Source organism: Falco peregrinus, chromosome 16 (genome assembly GCF_023634155.1).
Source record: "Falco peregrinus isolate bFalPer1 chromosome 16, bFalPer1.pri, whole genome shotgun sequence".
Taxonomy (NCBI): domain Eukaryota; kingdom Metazoa; phylum Chordata; class Aves; order Falconiformes; family Falconidae; genus Falco; species Falco peregrinus.
The window spans coordinates 3,436,354-3,452,942 of record NC_073736.1 but is presented as its reverse complement, the minus strand read 5'-3'; the positions used below and the strand labels follow the sequence as shown (position 1 = coordinate 3,452,942).

The 16,589-nt window shown below is 51.0% G+C and overlaps 3 protein-coding genes across 9 annotated transcripts in view; 2 read left to right on the top strand and 1 right to left on the bottom strand.

Annotated features, from left to right (window-relative positions):
• BLTP3A (bridge-like lipid transfer protein family member 3A) overlaps window positions 1–9,222 on the top strand; it is a 35,438-nt gene extending 26,216 nt beyond the window's left edge. Inside the window, exons 16-21 of the mRNA XM_055819632.1 lie at window positions 414–565; window positions 673–820; window positions 1,858–2,129; window positions 2,993–3,101; window positions 3,698–3,813; window positions 5,180–9,222. Coding sequence (XP_055675607.1) covers window positions 414–565; window positions 673–820; window positions 1,858–2,129; window positions 2,993–3,101; window positions 3,698–3,813; window positions 5,180–5,305 — 923 coding nt within the window. The 3' untranslated portion in view covers window positions 5,306–9,222. The remainder of the gene's footprint in view (window positions 1–413; window positions 566–672; window positions 821–1,857; window positions 2,130–2,992; window positions 3,102–3,697; window positions 3,814–5,179) is intronic.
• Window positions 8,512–12,568, bottom strand: TAF11 (TATA-box binding protein associated factor 11). The gene is made up of 5 exons (XM_055819631.1): window positions 12,338–12,568; window positions 12,049–12,188; window positions 11,660–11,747; window positions 11,160–11,256; window positions 8,512–10,001 (listed from the first exon to the last, which is right to left on the bottom strand). Exons 1-5 carry the CDS (start codon window positions 12,527–12,529, stop codon window positions 9,871–9,873), a joined length of 648 nt encoding a protein of 215 aa, XP_055675606.1. The 5' UTR covers window positions 12,530–12,568; the 3' UTR covers window positions 8,512–9,870.
• A 2,824-nt stretch (window positions 12,569–15,392) lies between these two features.
• ANKS1A (ankyrin repeat and sterile alpha motif domain containing 1A) overlaps window positions 15,393–16,589 on the top strand; it is a 112,547-nt gene continuing 111,350 nt past the window's right edge. For 5 of the 7 annotated variants that reach the window (XM_055819618.1, XM_055819617.1, XM_055819622.1 and 2 more), the window contains exon 1: window positions 15,393–15,647. In XM_055819618.1, coding sequence (XP_055675593.1) covers window positions 15,442–15,647 — 206 coding nt within the window. In that variant the 5' untranslated portion in view covers window positions 15,393–15,441. The remainder of the gene's footprint in view (window positions 15,648–16,589) is intronic. The other 2 variants (XM_055819623.1, XM_055819616.1) reach the window with 1 other exon arrangement.

Genomic DNA, 16,589 nt, shown 5'->3' with positions numbered 1-16,589 from the left:
GGCACGCTCTGCTTTTATAGATGTCTGTCTTTTTTTTTTTTTTTTTTTTTTTGAGATGGGGGATATAAATGAGGGGGGGAGAGTGACCCCTGCACATAACAGTGGTGTTTGAAGGCATTTGGCCGTACTAGAGCAAGGGCTGTAAATGTGTGCAGGTGGGTGGATGCTACACAGCATTTAGGAAGGGTTTAGTAAAGGCTGTTTGGAAATAGGATACACTGAGCATTTCAGTGGATGTCTTTCACTTCAGCTCTGTGTTGCTTCAATTCATCTGAGGAGCTGGAGAGAGTTTCCTAGAGAACGGTACGAGCTGACAGGCCATGAGATTCAGGCAGATGCTGAGATCTTAATTTCTTAGAACCAGGGAAAGAAACAGACTTGAGTCGTTGTTGTTGGTTTTACTTCCATTTCAGAACCCAGCCTGGACCCTCTTCCCTCAGGGCACCTTCCTCAGGTCCACAATCACACAGGCAGTAGAACAAGTCTGATGGCAGAGGACGAGGGTGGAGCATCTCCTGAAATAAACAGCTCGACTTCACAGAGTGAAGACACCAGCCTTCAGCTGGTCAGTCCTCTTCCTTTTCACTGTAATATTGTCTCTGAGGGAATCTGGAAGCGAACCGCGCGGTGGTGTTTATTTTAATAACGTGAGCTTGTCGCTTGCTGTTTCAGGTGTCCGTCCTCGTGTTGAAGATGAATGAGGTGAACTGTGGAATAGAGGCACGAGGTGATGATTTATCTCTTGCTTTACAAGTAATGAACGTGGTTCCAGAGCAACTGAACAACGTTGGAATGTGGCAGTATCTGCGGGGCTATCTGGGTAAGACGCTGCCTCTTGGAGTCTGCTGCTTTTATAGCTGCACTTTTATAACTCATTTTTATACTGGCCACCCTCGGAGAATATTTTAACTGGTGCTTCAGTGTTAACGTTTATTTAGTGTACTTAGGACTAAAAATGACTTGCGTGTGAGGGAATGTGAATGCTCAAGAATCTGTCAGTGGTTCAGATTTGGTATTTGAAAGATGTTTCCAAAGTGCCTACACAGCCAAGCTGTGTGGTGCCTAGTAATCATTGACTGGGATTTTCTTAATTGCTGCTAGGAAATTAATTAAAAGAGTGAATAAAGCTATCTAGGGAAACCCTGAAGTTTTTCTGACCCTGAGAATAATGCTTCTGGGCTAGGGTACTTCCCCAGAGCTAAATTCGAATTAAAAAAAACCCTACCAAAACTCCAACTAAAAAACCTCCCAACAATCCAACTCTCTAAAAAATGAAACCAAAAGCAACAACAACCCAAAACTTCCAAGTGAAAGCTTGAGCAGCGCTCGGACTGTTGGTCCTTCCCTTTCGCAGCAATGCCTATGGCCACGGGGGGGCAAAGTGGAACACAGGCTCGGGTGGTGCTGAGGGCACTGGAAAGACTGAGCAGCTCTGGAGAGAGTGGAGTGACGAGTGAGTTTAGTCAACCCGTCTATATGCAAAACGAAGGGTAGTTTTAAAGGGTGCTGAGACGGTGAGAGGGAGGGATGCGTCTGGGGGCTTAAATGGGCCAGTTCCTGGCGTTAGTTCCTGCGATGTGGACTCTTAGGCATTTGAAATTGGGATTCGTAGGATCATAGAATCGTTTAGGCTGGAGAAGACCTTTAAGATCATCAAGTCCAACTGTTAACCCAGCACTGCCAAGTCCACCTCTAAACCATGTCCCCAAGTGCCACATCTACACATCTTTTAAACACATTTCTGTCATTGTGAACTCCATTCTGCATCTGGAAAGTAAAAGGCTTTTCAAGATAGCCATTTTGAGTTTGTATCTTCTTACTGATGCCATCTTCTGCAATGAGATCTTTCTGCTGTAGCTCTAGGAGATCCAGGTATAGAGAAGCCTTCGGTCCCTGAAGCGAGTAAGACCCAGCCAGAGGTGTGCTTACGTGTTGAAGTAGGACCTAGTGCTGCTGTGCACTCACCGCTGGCTGTTCAGAATGGCTTCCTTCATATGCTGGTCCACAGTTACACAGCAGAGCTCTTCATGTCCTTCCTTACCAACCTTGGCCCCTTTCTTGAGGATGAAATAATTCCAGAGGTGATCCCCATGGAGCTAGAAGTTGTGGATGCCAAAATCACATTGAAGGTGAGTGTATGGGGAAGCAGAGATTCCTCCCGGTGTGGTAGCCTGGGCAGAGCTCATTCTGCTTGGGAAGGGATGCTGTAGGATTGTTATTGGCCCCTGTAGGGGTCCTGTTTTCCTGATACTGTTTTATTTTGCTTCTAAAAACTGCCTTAGGGATGAATGAGCAGCACAATGAAATTGAGTGATCGAATTGTGGAGAAATGGGAGCCTGACATTCAGATTCTCTCTTCGGCTTTGTTGGTGACCTGTTTTGCAGACTCAAGGGAAAGAATTAAATACCTTTTCCTCCAAGCGCTTATGTGAAATGGGAAATATTTGACCTTTTCTGTAAACTTTTAGAGAATTACAGATGAAAAATATTACATAAGAGATGGTTGGTATTTAGGAGGGGGGCACTGACAGAAGGACTTGATTAAACCTTTTTGAAAGCAACGCTTTGGCTTCTCTGACAAGCAGGATCCAGTATCGCTGCATAGCGGCATGAAAAACTCCAGGCTCAGGGATATTGCCCCTTTTTTTTCCACTAAGGAATATTGTCTAGGTGTTTGAATCAGGAATTTGTAGGATAACAACTGTGAAAGCAGCCTTCAGGGAGATGGTCGTAGGCCTCTCCTCAGCCTTTATTATGGATGTGACAGAACTTGGGTTTGATCTGCAGGAGGGCTTTCTACACAGATGAAGACTCACATGCAGCCTTGTATATAAAGCCAGGCTTTTCCATATGGTGGGTGACCTTGGTGAGCTCTGGCAGTGCTGCCAATCGGTAACGCTACTCTTGTGAAGGCTGGGGGCAAGGGGAATCCTTTGCAGAGTTGCCAGAGCTGTCACAGCAGTTAATCTTCTCCGCTTTTGTTTTTTTCCAGGATGACAGCCCCCGGGTATACCCAACATCCCCCGGCCCTGTTCCTATCACCTTGGCAGTAGATCACGTCATTGTGAAGCGCAAAGATGATGGGGTGTTCTATGTAACAGGTCAGCAACATCTGGAAAACTTGTTTTATTCTCCCCTGGCACCCCTCGGGCTGTGCTGGAGGTGGAGTGCTCTGCTGTGCCTGGTGCTGCAGGAGACTGAAACTGAAATGTGATGGTTGCTGCTGGGAAGGATGGGCTCTGGTGTGTGAGTGGTCGCTGCTTCTGTTCTCTGCAGTCACTGCTGCCACAATGGGCAAATAATCGTCTGTCTTCAGTGCAAGCACCCAGGTTCTTTGGCTGCTCTGCTGGGTTAATCTCTAGATGCATGCATTCCTGCCTCTCTCATTCTTGCTGCTTTTGTTGTTTTGTTTGGACGGCAAATTTGATACCTCAGGCAGAGCAGGTTAATACCTAAAATGATGAACTGGCAGCCTGAATTCATGCCTGATGTTTCCTTGAGCTCACACAGTCAGGACAGATTACTGCTGCTTCCCTGGCTTTAGTTTCTCCATTTTAAAATGGCAATGAGATTCCCCCCTGCCTTGTTTAAAAAAAGAAAAAAAAAAAGTAATAAAAAAGAAAAAAAGATTCTTTTTGTCCTGAGAACCCTGTTGTATAAACGTCCACACCTGAATGTTTTCTGTGCTACTTTCCGGCTCCACAAGGGGAAGGCTCACTGAAACAGGAAAAACCTGTGTCAGTTCTTCAGGAGCAGAAGGCCCCAGCCGAGTGTGTCTTGGCAGCCCCAGCAGCAGGAACACGTGGACTGCAGGTGAGTCACCACTGCCTGTTGCTGTCTGGACAACTTAGAGAGCTGGCAGTAGGCTGGGAGAATAAATCTTTTGTCTTTATGTGTTTGCAGTTACTGGTAGGTGTGGGGTGTTGCAGATAGGGAGTGCACACAAAAGCAGCCTGTACCTTCTTTTACAGTCATTCAGAGAGGTAAGGGTACCTTGCCCAACAAAAAGCCTCTTGTTCCCTTTCAGAAATCTGGAAAGTTTTCTTATTGGCTCTTATCTTCCCACTGTGTCCAGTTCCTTGTTGGAAAAACAAGAATTGGGAGGTTCCCACAAAGAGAGAGATATTTTGTCAGAGTAAGTCTTAGAGCCAGGGAGTCTCAGTTGCTTAAGTTTCTGCTGTTCAGTTTGAACTTTCTTTCCATTTTGATCCGTATACCTGGAATTCAGATGACTGGTTTATTTTTAAATATGAAGCGTTCTCTAATTATACTGCCTGTTTGATGCCAGGTCTGCTTGGTAAATTGATCACTTGCTATGGAAAGATACATATGAAGGGAGCAATGTGGCTGACTGGATACAGGACTGGACTGGGACTTTGGATTCTGTTCATTAGTTGGTGACACATCATTTCTCATCTTTCTCTTTTCCATTTAGTGCAGAGGCTTTCACTTCTTCCCGTTCAAACAGTACCCTGACCAGAACTGGAGCACATAAGCAGCACAGTAGCTTAGCTTCAGTTTATTTTCTGATGTTATTGAACTGAACAGGAGCAAGTGCAAAGGCTAAATTCTTGGGTAAAAGTATTTCTGAGAGTCCAAGAGAAAAACTGTCCTGTGCCATGAAGCTAGAGGGGGATCTCACTGGCAGTGTTAGAGGACAGAATGGACTTTGTTCCTAGAGACAAGAAATAGGAATGCCAAGCATCTTCTTGCTCCCGCTATCATCTTAATTTTAACAAAGAGGTGTATCAGGACCCCTTGTAAAAGAAGAACGCAGCTCAGGGCCCATTTTTTTTCTTTTTTTCCTGCTTTCTTTGTATAGTTGTCTTCAGCCAGAATCAGCTAGCTGCGCTGCAGGAAAAAGCCTTGCCCACTGTGAGTCTTGCTCCTATGCCTAGAAACACGAAAGGAAGTCTTGGGTGGAAGTAGTTGTTAGAGAGCCATCGCTGGCTCTAATGACGGGTACGGAAGTCAGCAGACACCCGTTGGCAAGTATTTCTGCAACTGAAACTGGGTCACGTTGTCAGTGAGCTTTGTGTGGTTGTGTCACATAGCGTAATTCACCTCCACAGCTCCTGCTTTGGTTTTCCTCTTTGAGCAGATTGGTGCAGTAGGGTCTGCCCTGCTGCTTACCTTTGGAAACTCCTGGTTTGTTTTTTTCTCCGTTTGTTTCTTGCAGTTAAAGGAAGTGCTGGAGTTGCAAAAGGAGCTTCAGACCATGAAAATAGCCCTTGCAGAAGCCAACATGGACAAGGCTCGCCTTCTGCAGGAAATTAGGAAATACAATCCCCTCTTCCAGCTTTGACAGCGAAGGCGCAGGCTGCAGCTGCTCAGGAGTGGAGACCACCACCAGCACTAAGGCGGCTAGTTTGATTATAGCGCTGCTAAACGGGTCAACCTCCTGGAGACTCCAAGAATGGAAACCAGCTGCGATGGTGAAATGACTTGAAAGAGGGAGAAAGGAAGGCAGGCCTGACTGGGCAACAGGGAGGAAGTTATCTGTTTGCAGCCACTTTCCTCTGTCCTGGCAGTGTGGTGCTGCCTCTGTCGCTGAACCAGGGCAGTGGTCAGCCTACAGACAAAAGCTCAGAAGTTGGGCAGGCACCCCACGTCACTTCGACCGTGGGTGGTAGCGACAGCGTGCTTTCAGCCTTTGCCTTTCACGGTAACATCTAGATATGGTCCCTGTTGGGGTTTCTGCTTCTTTCAGCTTTCCTCATTGTGTTGCTGCTTAGTCGTGCATGCCAAAGAGCACAGGAGTGTAGTTACCTCACCGCATCAGGAGGGACAGAGGGTGGGTTTGGCAGAAAACATTGCTCAGAGCTCCGAGGTGAAAGCACGCGTGGTATCACGTGAACAACAAACAGGAGGTTGGTGGGTGTGGGAGGTGCAGAAGGGATTTCCCCCTGTGGAGTGAGGGGGCTACAGCTCACTATTCCCTCAAGAACAGGGTCAGGGTAGTAAAGAAATTTCTTCAGACTTCTTTTTCCACCAGTCATTTGTTGTGTCAAGACAGAATCAGTAGTATATTAGACTTTTCTAATTCTTTCTTAATCTCGCAAAGTTTGGCTTTATTGATGCAGAAACACAAAGGAATTCACTTATTTCATTATAAAGCGCTGCTTAAATTTTCTTCTCATTTTACTGCCAGAGCACAGGGGTGAAGGAAGTCTGTTGTCACAGAGCGAGGTGACCTATGCATTTTCTTTGGGGATGTATGCTGTCCTGAAACTATTGTATGCCAGACTTTCACCAGCAGAAAGAGGGAGAGCAGCACGGGCTGCACAAGGAAATAGCTGCCTGCGTTCCTCCACGGTTGTGTATTTTTATTAGCACTGAGCTCTTGGCTGGTCTTAAACGTCTTTTTTAACAGGGATGTTGGTACGTGGGTCAGAAGGGTGCTGACCAGGCCTGCCTGGGTGGAGGCTGAGGGCACCAACTGCTCACTGTGGGGTGGAGATGAAACAGTAGCTGCTTGGGTTGAGCACGGCTTGTATTTTTGCCTTTTCTGGAGCTGCTTCCCTGAAGGGGAAGAAGTCTCTGTGGTCAGTGACTGACTTAATTTATAAAGAAATAGCTTCTACAGGTGTGGAGGGAAAAAAAGGACAACCCCAGCAGAAGTAGTAGTAAACACTAACTGTAAACAGTAAAAAAGGAAATGTCATTTATGAACTGCAAGAATCAAATCCACTCTCAAGACCAAGTTGTACGTGGTTTCTTTGCTCTGCTAGTCCAGGCGATACACGGTCGGTGCGCTGAGGAAGGAGGCGGCCGTGAGGGGCAGGTGTGAAGGGAGCAGCAGTGCCAGAGGAGATCTGCTCTGTGTTCTGGTACGGCAGGGTGTGACTTTCAGCCCGCTCTGTGTTACGGATGAGCACCTGTTCCCTCCCCCGTTACACACACCACCCTTACTGTCTGCGAATTGGATTTTCTCGGATTTCAAACTTTGATTTGGGTTTTTCCAGCTGCGTTTTGTGTTTGCGGAAGTGCACAGTTTCCGATGCACAGGCTTTTACTGCATGTAAACCAGGGAGCAACTACCCCATACCGAGTGCTAGGAAAAGTGACAGACCGTATGCAATTCTCCTTTATTGATCAGATGAAAACTTATCTATAGAGGTTAAGGAGCCCTCGCTGTGATTTTTAGCTGAACACCCCCTCCCCCCCAAAAAACCCCACCACTCCAACTTTATTGTATTTTTCTATTTTTTTTCTGTGTAAACATTAGTCCACTGAAATTAGTTTAGCTAAAGTAATACAAGATTTTAATTCTGCTCACTATGCAAGGGAGCAGCCTCCAATTTACAAGCCATGATGAGCTGAGGCCTGGAAACTACGCAAAAGCAAGCAAATAACTTGGGAATTAAGTGTGGTTTTCCTACTGTGCTCTTATATACTTACCCCTTTGCCCAGCTCTGGAGCTGCTGAATGCTTTGCCCTTAATGGGCGCTCCTGAGATGATTTGAATCCTTTAGGGGACACAGGGACATACTTAGAGCACTAGGCTAGATGTAGAGGCACCGCTGGCTGTGGTTTGCAGAGAGCCAAGAGTGAATTCCTTGTGGTCGTTAGCTTTCACTTTGAAAAAAGAGGATATGTAAGAGAGGTACAGTGATTAAACCAACTGTCACTCTTAAGCTCATCATCTTAATTCTGAGTTTGACTCCATTAGACTGAAGGTGGCTTTGAGTAACGTTTGCTGGAATTAGTAAAGTGTACACTAGGTTTGAAGAGACACCCCTGAGGCTATACTGCCAGAGTCCGGTATTTCTGCCAAGATCTGACCGACCAGTGCCTACAGCCAGATACGACAGCGGCAGCGAGCGCCTGACCTTCCTTCTAGAGCCTCTGGAAGCAGGCAGCCGCAAATTAATTAAAAGGAGGGGTACTTGCCTTTGGCAGAAGCGCAGGAGCTGAGCTGCGGGAGGCTTTGTTGTGACTTAGCCTGGGCTGGCTCGGCTGTTTGGACGCTGTGACTTCTGCCAGTGGCTTTCCTTCCTCCTCATCATTCCTCCTCATTCCTGTAAGGCAACCTGACTGTTTTCTCTGGAGCGCGTTCTCTGACCCATCCCCTGCTCAACACAGCCTTTGACAGCCTAGATTTGTGGTGCTGCCTGTGATGGAAAACTTACTAGAGTAGCCTGTTGGGCCTGTTCTCAAAAGGAAAATGCACTTTTAACTTTTTAAGCGTCAGTGGGCATTTTCTTCATCAATACTGCCTCGTGCATAGAGGAATTCAGACGTAAAAGCAGGGGTTCTGAAAGGCAAGGGATCTTCCGCAGTGAGTAACTCTTGCTACGAGCAGCCCAGAGTGAGGGGGAGAGGTAACAAAGCGTCAGTGTATCTAGACCTTCCCTGAACAAAGCTATACACCAACAGCTCACTGTAAGTACCACTGCGAGCTCCACAAAGCCCCCACGAGCAGAAGCTGTGATTTCTTTAGTGAAATCTTTGTGCTGCTGTGCTTGCTTCCTCTTCCTGTGTGAAGCAAGAAATATAAGAATGCTTGCCTTAAGTGGAATGCAATGGTATTCTTACTTTTTATTCACTAGTTGCTTGAAAATGGGAGGTTTATTTCCTTATCTTTCAAATTTTCATAATTCTTTAAGTAAGTGTCCAGTTTCAGCTCAAGCCAGCTTGGGAAATGAGTAGGGTGCAAAGGGTTTTCCCAGATGTGGTGCCTGCTTGCACTGTCACACTTCCCACCACTCCCTCCCACGTGTGCAGACCTGGGGCGGAGTTGCTTACAGCAAATCTCTTGTTCCAGCAACTTAAAACCAGATGACTTAAGAACTGAAGCACTTCCACAGTTTTAAGTACCCGTGCAAAGTACTGTAAAACAATAAAAAAAAAAGTCCTTTCTACAAGGCGTACGTGTGGGAGGACACAATCTCCCATAGCTCTGCTGATGACTATTAGTAAAGTTTACTTTCTAAGAGCCTTTTGTTTAAGGACTCTTTCTACTTTATTATGAGAGCCGACTCAGTCCTGTGTGTAACTACAATCTGGTTACCCGAGGAAGAGCACGTGGCCTCAGCATCGTTGACATTTCATTAGCAGCAGTGTGCTCCCAGGGGACTACTGTATGTACAGGTGGGTAACGTGCAAGTCTGACCTTGAATTTGAGTTTTAGGCAGTATTGGAACTTTGTTGCAGTATATTTCCACTCCTGCATTTATTGGTTCTATGAACCATGGAAAGAAAATAAACTTGTTAACCTCCTTACAGGCTCAAGCTTTCTTTTTTTCCTCTCCCTTCACTTTCCCACTTGTACTGTTTTCCAGACAGCTCCATAAAACTGGCTTGGGGAAGAAGAGCCAAGCGATGACGCCAGGAGCAGCAGCTTTCAGCAAGTGTTCCCTTGCTTATGCTAATGGCACAATATGTGCCCAAGGCAAAGCGAAGTTTCAGGAACAAGTCAGGCTCGGTTGAGACAGATCATCCTGTTGTGCTCCCCCTACTTGGAATCACACAAACACCATTACACAATCAGGAGTTCCCAGCAGGACCAAGAGTGCAATAACAAGTGTAATAAAAAAAAAAACCAAACCCACACTTCTGTACATAGACACCGCTACATCTCTGCCAGTGGAAAGTATGATCCTGGGGGGAGGAAATACATTGAAGACAAATGTTCCTGTTCATACTCTGTTGAAGCAGAAGAGACCACAGCTCCAGGCCAGCCTGCTGCCACACAACACGTGGATCATAAGCCAGAATTCAGCAGTGACAGCAGGAAACCTCCTGGCAGTCGCTCCAGTCTATACGCAGTGCTCCTGAAGGAGCTGCAGCCTGGCAGCTCTGCTGTAACTCCTGTGAGGTTCCGAAGAGGAAGCTTGTTGTAACTTCTGCCTTCTCTTGGGACGTGCTTCAGTGGAAGATGATCTTTTTGTATTTGGAATTGGGGATCTGTCCTCGTGACTTGAGCCTCCTGACCGCCTCTCGCATGTGTTTGGGCTGCAGAGGTGGCAGCTCCCCCCACTTCTCGCACACATCCAGCGCTAGAACAACACAACCCAAAGTTCACATGAGCAGGACAGCGGAGCTGGGCCTGTCTCCTACTGTTTAAGCTTTAAAATTAAAGGGAAGAGGTAACTTAGTATTTACAGTTCACACTTTAATACACAACGAAACTGCTTTTCTTTCCCATCAGTGCAGCAAGTGGGAACCGGATGATCTTTAAGGTTCCTTGCAACCCAAACCATGCTGCGATCATTCTCTTTGAAAGAAAAGTCAGTCCTAGGGCCATCGATATCAGACCAGAACAAAACTTTGTAAACTGCTCTACTGCTATGGAATATGCTGGTTTGAGTCACACAAGAACTTGTGATCTTCAACCTTCTGCTCTAAATGCCCCTCTAGGTTGCGTGGCGTGTTTTGGGGCGGTTGCTACAGCAGTGACAGGAACGTACAACCTATAGGAGACTTACAGGCCAGTTTCTTTTCTGTCATTTACAGTAAGGATCATTCATGCCTCCTGCCAAGGACATGAAGCAATTAACATGAAGCAATTTAATGACAGCAGTGAAGTTGCTCATACAGACTGCCTCAGGCAACACAGCACTGCAGAGCCGGCAGCAGCAAAACTGCCTCACCCCGGTAATGGTGATCTTGGCACATAGGCCATGGTTTGTGTGACAAATCTGTACAAACTGGTCAGCATCAAAGCCTGTAGCACCTCCTCCTCCAGCCCAAGCAGGGACACAGCTGGGTCAGCCTCCCACCCAGTGTCCCCAAAAGATCTCAGCTCATCCCATAAGGGAAGAATCTTACAGGTTAAGAGGCTTAAATAACTCATTTCCCTTGGCTGCATTTTCCACAGCAGTACTAACAAGATCCTTACCAGCCTCCCGCAGCCTGCTTGCAGGCCAACTCACAGAGCATGAACTTCAAAGTGATCCTTCTTAGAGAGGATAAAACGGGAGGTCAGTGGGCACCAACCTCTGCTGGCTAACAGGCAGTGATAGCAACAGGATTAGAGGGGACCACGGGCAACGCCACGCTTCACCCATCTCAGAGCTCTTAACTGTAGCATTCTGCTGCTGCTGGACAGCAAGACCAGGAGCTGCAACATGTCCAGTCTTGTTCCACGTCCTTCTGCTCCGCTGCAATGGATTTACCCTGTATTCTTAACTTTTTTCAAAACGTTTGCCACTTACCTTCCTCCACCACCTCCCCAACAAAGACCTTGGAAATGCCGGACATGGCGATAACGACGTTCTGAGAGACAGAGGTGCCAGTGATGGACTGGATCAGCTAGACAAGTGGAGAAGGACAGCCAGCTGAGCGAGGTACACACAGCACCAGCAAAACATTTTAACTCTTGTTTAGCAGTGTGTGCCTGTCAAATATCAACCAACAGCTAACACATAGAACAGCAGAAACTATCTTTAGAATTTGGTCCTATAGCTCTGGGCACATGCTGCCTGTCAAGGTTTTAGCTTACCCTCGTTCAGCTGCAGAACCTGCACCAGCTGTTACTTGTCCCCGCTGCCTCACGGCCCCCCAGACCACCATTATTTACGATAACTGGAGGAGGGCAGGCCACAGGGCCAGCTGGTGTCGCGCAAGGCCCAGCCAAGAGTACAGCCAGGCTCAGCAAGGCTCCTGCTGGCTCTACTCGGCCTCTGCCTGTGGCAAAGCATTATCGAAGTCGTACCCGTTTAATAGCAGCTTTGGGGAAAGCAGACCGGCGGTACATCTCATAACGGTTCAGCTGTTCTTCAGAAAAGGAAGAGACCAGTATTCTGCAGGGGAGAGAATTAATAATTTACACCAAAAATACAGAAGTCTGAAGCTCCCTTCGGGCTGCTGTGACACTCCAGCAAAGCCCTTCTGCCATCCCAAGCCTCCCGCAGGACAAGAGCCAGGAAGGGAAAGGCGGCATGGAGGTTTGCAACACAAAACAGCCGAGCCCATTTGGGATGGGAGGGATCTGGGATGGGGCTACGGACACCATTAACCACGGGCTTATAGACCCATGAAGTGATTATTGTGCAGTTCCCAGCTGCAGCCCGCCGCAGTGCGCAAGGCCCTCCCGGCACTCACTGCATCTTCTGGATCTCGTCCTCGTCCACTTTGTGCTTCTTCTCCTTCCTCTCCTTCAGCTCCAGCTTCACCTTCTTGGCTGCAGACGGCTGCAGGCTGGGGTCCTCCCCGTCCACCACCTCTCCCTCCACGGTCCTCACCTGGGCGAGAGCACAGCGCTCAGCTCCGAGGCCCCACAGCGCGGCCTGGCCCTGCTACCCCCTCACAGCAGGCCTAGCCGCTACCTCCCCTTTCCTTCGCCTTCCCCCGGCCTCCCTTTTCCCCTCCCCTGCCCGCAGCCCGGCCTCACCTCCCCGTCCGGCGCCTCCACCTTGACCTCAAGCCTGGGGGTCGCCGCCTCGCCCTCGCCTGCTCCCTCCGCCGCCGCCGGCTCCTCGGCGGCCGCCGGCTCATCCCCCTCCGGGGAGGAGACGGCGGGCGGCGGCTCCTGCTCGGCGTCGACCCCCAGCTCCTCCCGCGCCGCCTCGCCGGGGTCCGCCATTGCCGCGCCCAGCCACGGCGCCGCCTGATGACGTAAGGGACGGGCGCCGCCTGATGACGCAAGGGGGCGGGGCGTGTCGCCGGGGCAACGGGCCTGCGGCGGCGGGTGAGGTGGGGGCGGTGCGGGGGACTGGGGGAACTGGGGTGGGGGAAGCGGGAGAATGGTGGGCACTGGGGTGGGAAGGGCTGGGTGAACTGGGGCAACTGGGGTGGGGGAAGTGGGAGAGTGGGGGGAACTGGCGTGGGAAGGGCTGGGGGAATTGATGAGGGAACTGGGGAACTGAGGTGGGGGAACTGGGGTGGGAAGGGCTGGGGGAACTGAGATGAGGGAACTGGGGGAAGCAGGGGAACTGGGGTAAGGGGCACCGGGAGGACTGGGTGCACTGGGGTGGGAAGGTCTAGGGAAACTGATGGGGGAACTGGGAAACAGATGAGAGAACTGGGGAAACTGGGGTGGGGAATTGGGGGGACTGGGATGGGAAGGGCTGGGGGAACTGAGATGAGGGAACTGGGGTGGGGGGCACTGGAGGAACGGGGGGGTACTGGGGTGGGAAGGGCTGGGAGAATGGGAGAAACTGGGGTGGGGGAATTGAGGGAACTGGTGGAACTGAGATGAGGGAACTGGGGTGGGAGGCACTGGAGGAACTAGGCACACTGGGGTGGGAAGGGCTAGGGGAACTGGGAGCATTGGGGGAACCAGATGCCCTGGGTTAGGAAGAGCTGGGGGCCACTGGGAGAGCTGGAGTGAGCGGCACTGGGGGCACTGGCGTGGGAAGGGCTGGTGCCAGTGCCGGGGTACAGGAGGGGAGATGTGGGGTGAGCATGGGGTGAGGGGGCCCTGTGGGGAGCCAGGCTGGCGGCTGCAGCAGGGAGGCAGGGGGCTGGGGGCCCCCCAGCTGTGGGAATCTTTTGTGCGGAACTAGAAGAAAAGCTGATGTTAAACATTACCAGTCACGGCAGGGCGGCAGCAGGCGCGCACGGCTCGGTCTCTGGGCCCAGGTGGAAGCCACCAGCAGGCCAGCGCTCTGGAGCTCTCGTGGTGGGTTTCCCACCGGTTTGGTCCCTCGGAAGCGCCTGCCTCTCCCTGTCCTTCAACAGGACCCGCTCCGGCAGCAGGGAGCGAGGCTCAGGCTGGGGCACGGCATGGGGAACCCCGGTACCCACCTCCCTATTCACCCCAGCCCCTCCTCGGCCTCTGCATCCTCACCCTGCTGCTTTGGGGTTTATTTTTTTCTGCTGTAAATGGGGATAACGTTAGCATAGGCTGCGGCATTCATACTGGCATGTAGAGTCGGTGCTAAATATGTGAAATTTCCAGCAGCGCCTTTACGCGCCCTCCCCCTCTGTGCAGTTTGGTGGTCCCGAGCCCCGTGGCACAAAGGTAACGCTGCCTGTGGAGACCCAAACGAATGCTCAGCGGCATGAGGCCGGTGGTGCTTTAGCTGGGTGCTGAGGCTGTGGTCCCCTGTGGGCTCTGGTACAACATGGGATCAGGATGAGCTCCCTCCACGCTCCTCAAGCGCACAGCGCACTGTAACAGGCTTCCCTGAACAGGGGGATCAAAACCCACCAGAGTCAGCCTGTGTAAATGCCCTTCGAGGGAGAGAGCAGCTGCCTGTTAGGGCTGATACCGTTAATATTATGCTCAAATGAACCATCTGGCTGCCTCTCAATTATTTTTAATGCTGGCTTATAATGTTATACACTGCGTAACTGCTTCGAACCGCTTCACTTCCCGGTGTAGACTGATCTTTAGCGTGCAATGCAAAACACCGCACCTCCCGAAGACTTCCCTGTGGGAAAATAGCTGCAAAATTACCTGTGAATATTCATCCTCCCAACTAACATGCGGAGGAAAAACCCTGGCAGAGATACTCCTCCTTTATATGCGTCCCTCCTTCATATACATTCTCCTTTATATGCATCCCTCCTTTATATACTCTTCTCCTTTATACACATCTCTCCCTTATATACATTCTTCTTGTACAGATCCCTCCTTTATATACATCCCTCTAGCCTTCCTTTATATACGTTTCTCCTTTGTATATGTCTCTCTATCCCTCTTGTATATCCATCTCTCTTTATTATGCATCTCTCCTTTATGTATTTTTTTTTACATACATCCCTCTATCCCTCCTTTATATGCATCCCTTCCTTATATAAATCCCTCTAGCTGTTATTTATATACATTCCTCTAGCTGTCCTTTATATACATTCCTCTCCTATATACATCTCTCTATCCCTCCTTTATATAGATTCCTCTTTTATGTACGTTCCTCCTTTATATACATTCCTCTATCTGTCCTTTATATATATCTCTCCTTTATATACATCTCTATATACATTCTTGTTTTATGTACATTCTTCCTTTATAAACATCTCTACTTACCTTCCTCTTTTTGATATACATCTCTCCTTTATAGACATTCCTTTTTAATATACATTCCTCCTTTATATACATTCCCCTATCCCTCCTTTATATACATTCCTCTTTTATGTACATTTCTCCTTTATATGCGTCTCTCCTTTACATACATTCCTCTTCTTTTCATATACATCTCTCCTTTCTATACATTCCTCTTTCGCATACATTCTCCCCTATAGGCACCCCGTGCTGGTGCTGGTCCGTTCCAGGGCACCGGAGACCCGGGAGCCGGGCCCAGACCTGCCCCTCCCCCTGCAGCGCGCCCTGGGGTCCCGCTTGCGCGTTATTCACGCGCTCAGCGAATGAAATTAATTAAACCGAGCCCAGAAATGAGGCGAAGCGCCCACGGCCAGGCTTAAACGGAGGGGCGGGCGTGGCCTCAGCAGACCCCGCCCCTCTGCACCGCCCCTGGCCCCGCCCCGGAAGGGCCGCTCGGGGGGCGGGGCCTGGCGGGAGGCGGCGGCGGGCGGCGGCGGCCGGGCCGGGCCATGGGGAAGGAGCAGGAGCTGCTGGAGGCCGCCCGCACCGGGAACCTGCCCGCCGTGGAGAAGCTGCTGTCGGGGAAGCGCCTCAGCTCCGGCTTCGGCGGCTCCGGGGGGGGCGGCGGAGGCGGCGGCGGCGGCTCCGGGGGGGGCGGCGGTGGCGGAGGCGGCGGGAGCGGCGGTGTGGGGCACCCGCTGTCCAGTCTCCTCAGGTGAGCGCGGCCTGGGGGGCTGAGGGGCTGGGCCGGGGCGGCGGGGCTGAGGGGTAAGGGGGGGGGCTGGGGGGTATGTGTGGGGCAGGGGGACAGAGAGGCCGAGGGGTGGGGGGTGGGCAGGGGCTGTTGGAGCCCGGGGGGGTGCTCTGTGGGGGTTCAGGGGTGCGGGGATGGGGTCTGGGGGTACACAGCGCTGGGAGGGCCGGTTTGGGCTGGGGAGGTCAGGGTCGCGGCTTGGGGGGGGCTGGGGGACCTGTAGGGTCATGCAGCAGGAGATGGGGGCTGGGGGTCTGTCCACAGGAGATATGGGCCGTTGGGTTTTTGGGGGGCTGGGGGTGTGTAAGAGATATGGGCCTTTGGGGGTGCATAGGGGGTACAGGTCTTTGGGATGCTGGGGGGGCTGGGGATACATAGGAGGTATGGGCCTTTGGGGTATTGTGGGGGGCTGGGGGTGTATAGGGGTTGAGGCCTTTGGGGTGTTGGGGGGCTGGGTGTACGTAGTGGTATGGGCCTTCGGGGCGTTGTGGGGCAGGGGCGCAGCAGGGAGCTGTGGGGTCACATTTCTGGGGGTGGAGGAGGCAGGAGGTGTGGGTCAGGGGGGCTGTGGGGGTTTGGGGCTCAGAGGCATGAGCTAGGGGGTTGTGGGACCAGGGACAGCGGGTGTGCGGCGGGGGGGGATGCAGGGTGGTGGGAGAGGGAGGCGGCCGCAGGGGTTTGGATGTGCCCTTGGGGTGGAGGGCAGGGGGATGCTGGGGGTCCCTGGGGCTCGGTGTGGAGGGGGACACGGGTGGGGGCTGCCATGCTGCGAGCTGGGGGGCTGAGGAGGCCAGTCCCCTGGGGGTCCGGGCCGGCGGGGGTGTCGTGGTTTAACCACTAAGCTCCGCACAGCCACTCACCCTGTTGCAGCGACAGTGGGATGGTGGGGCGATGGGCTGGATG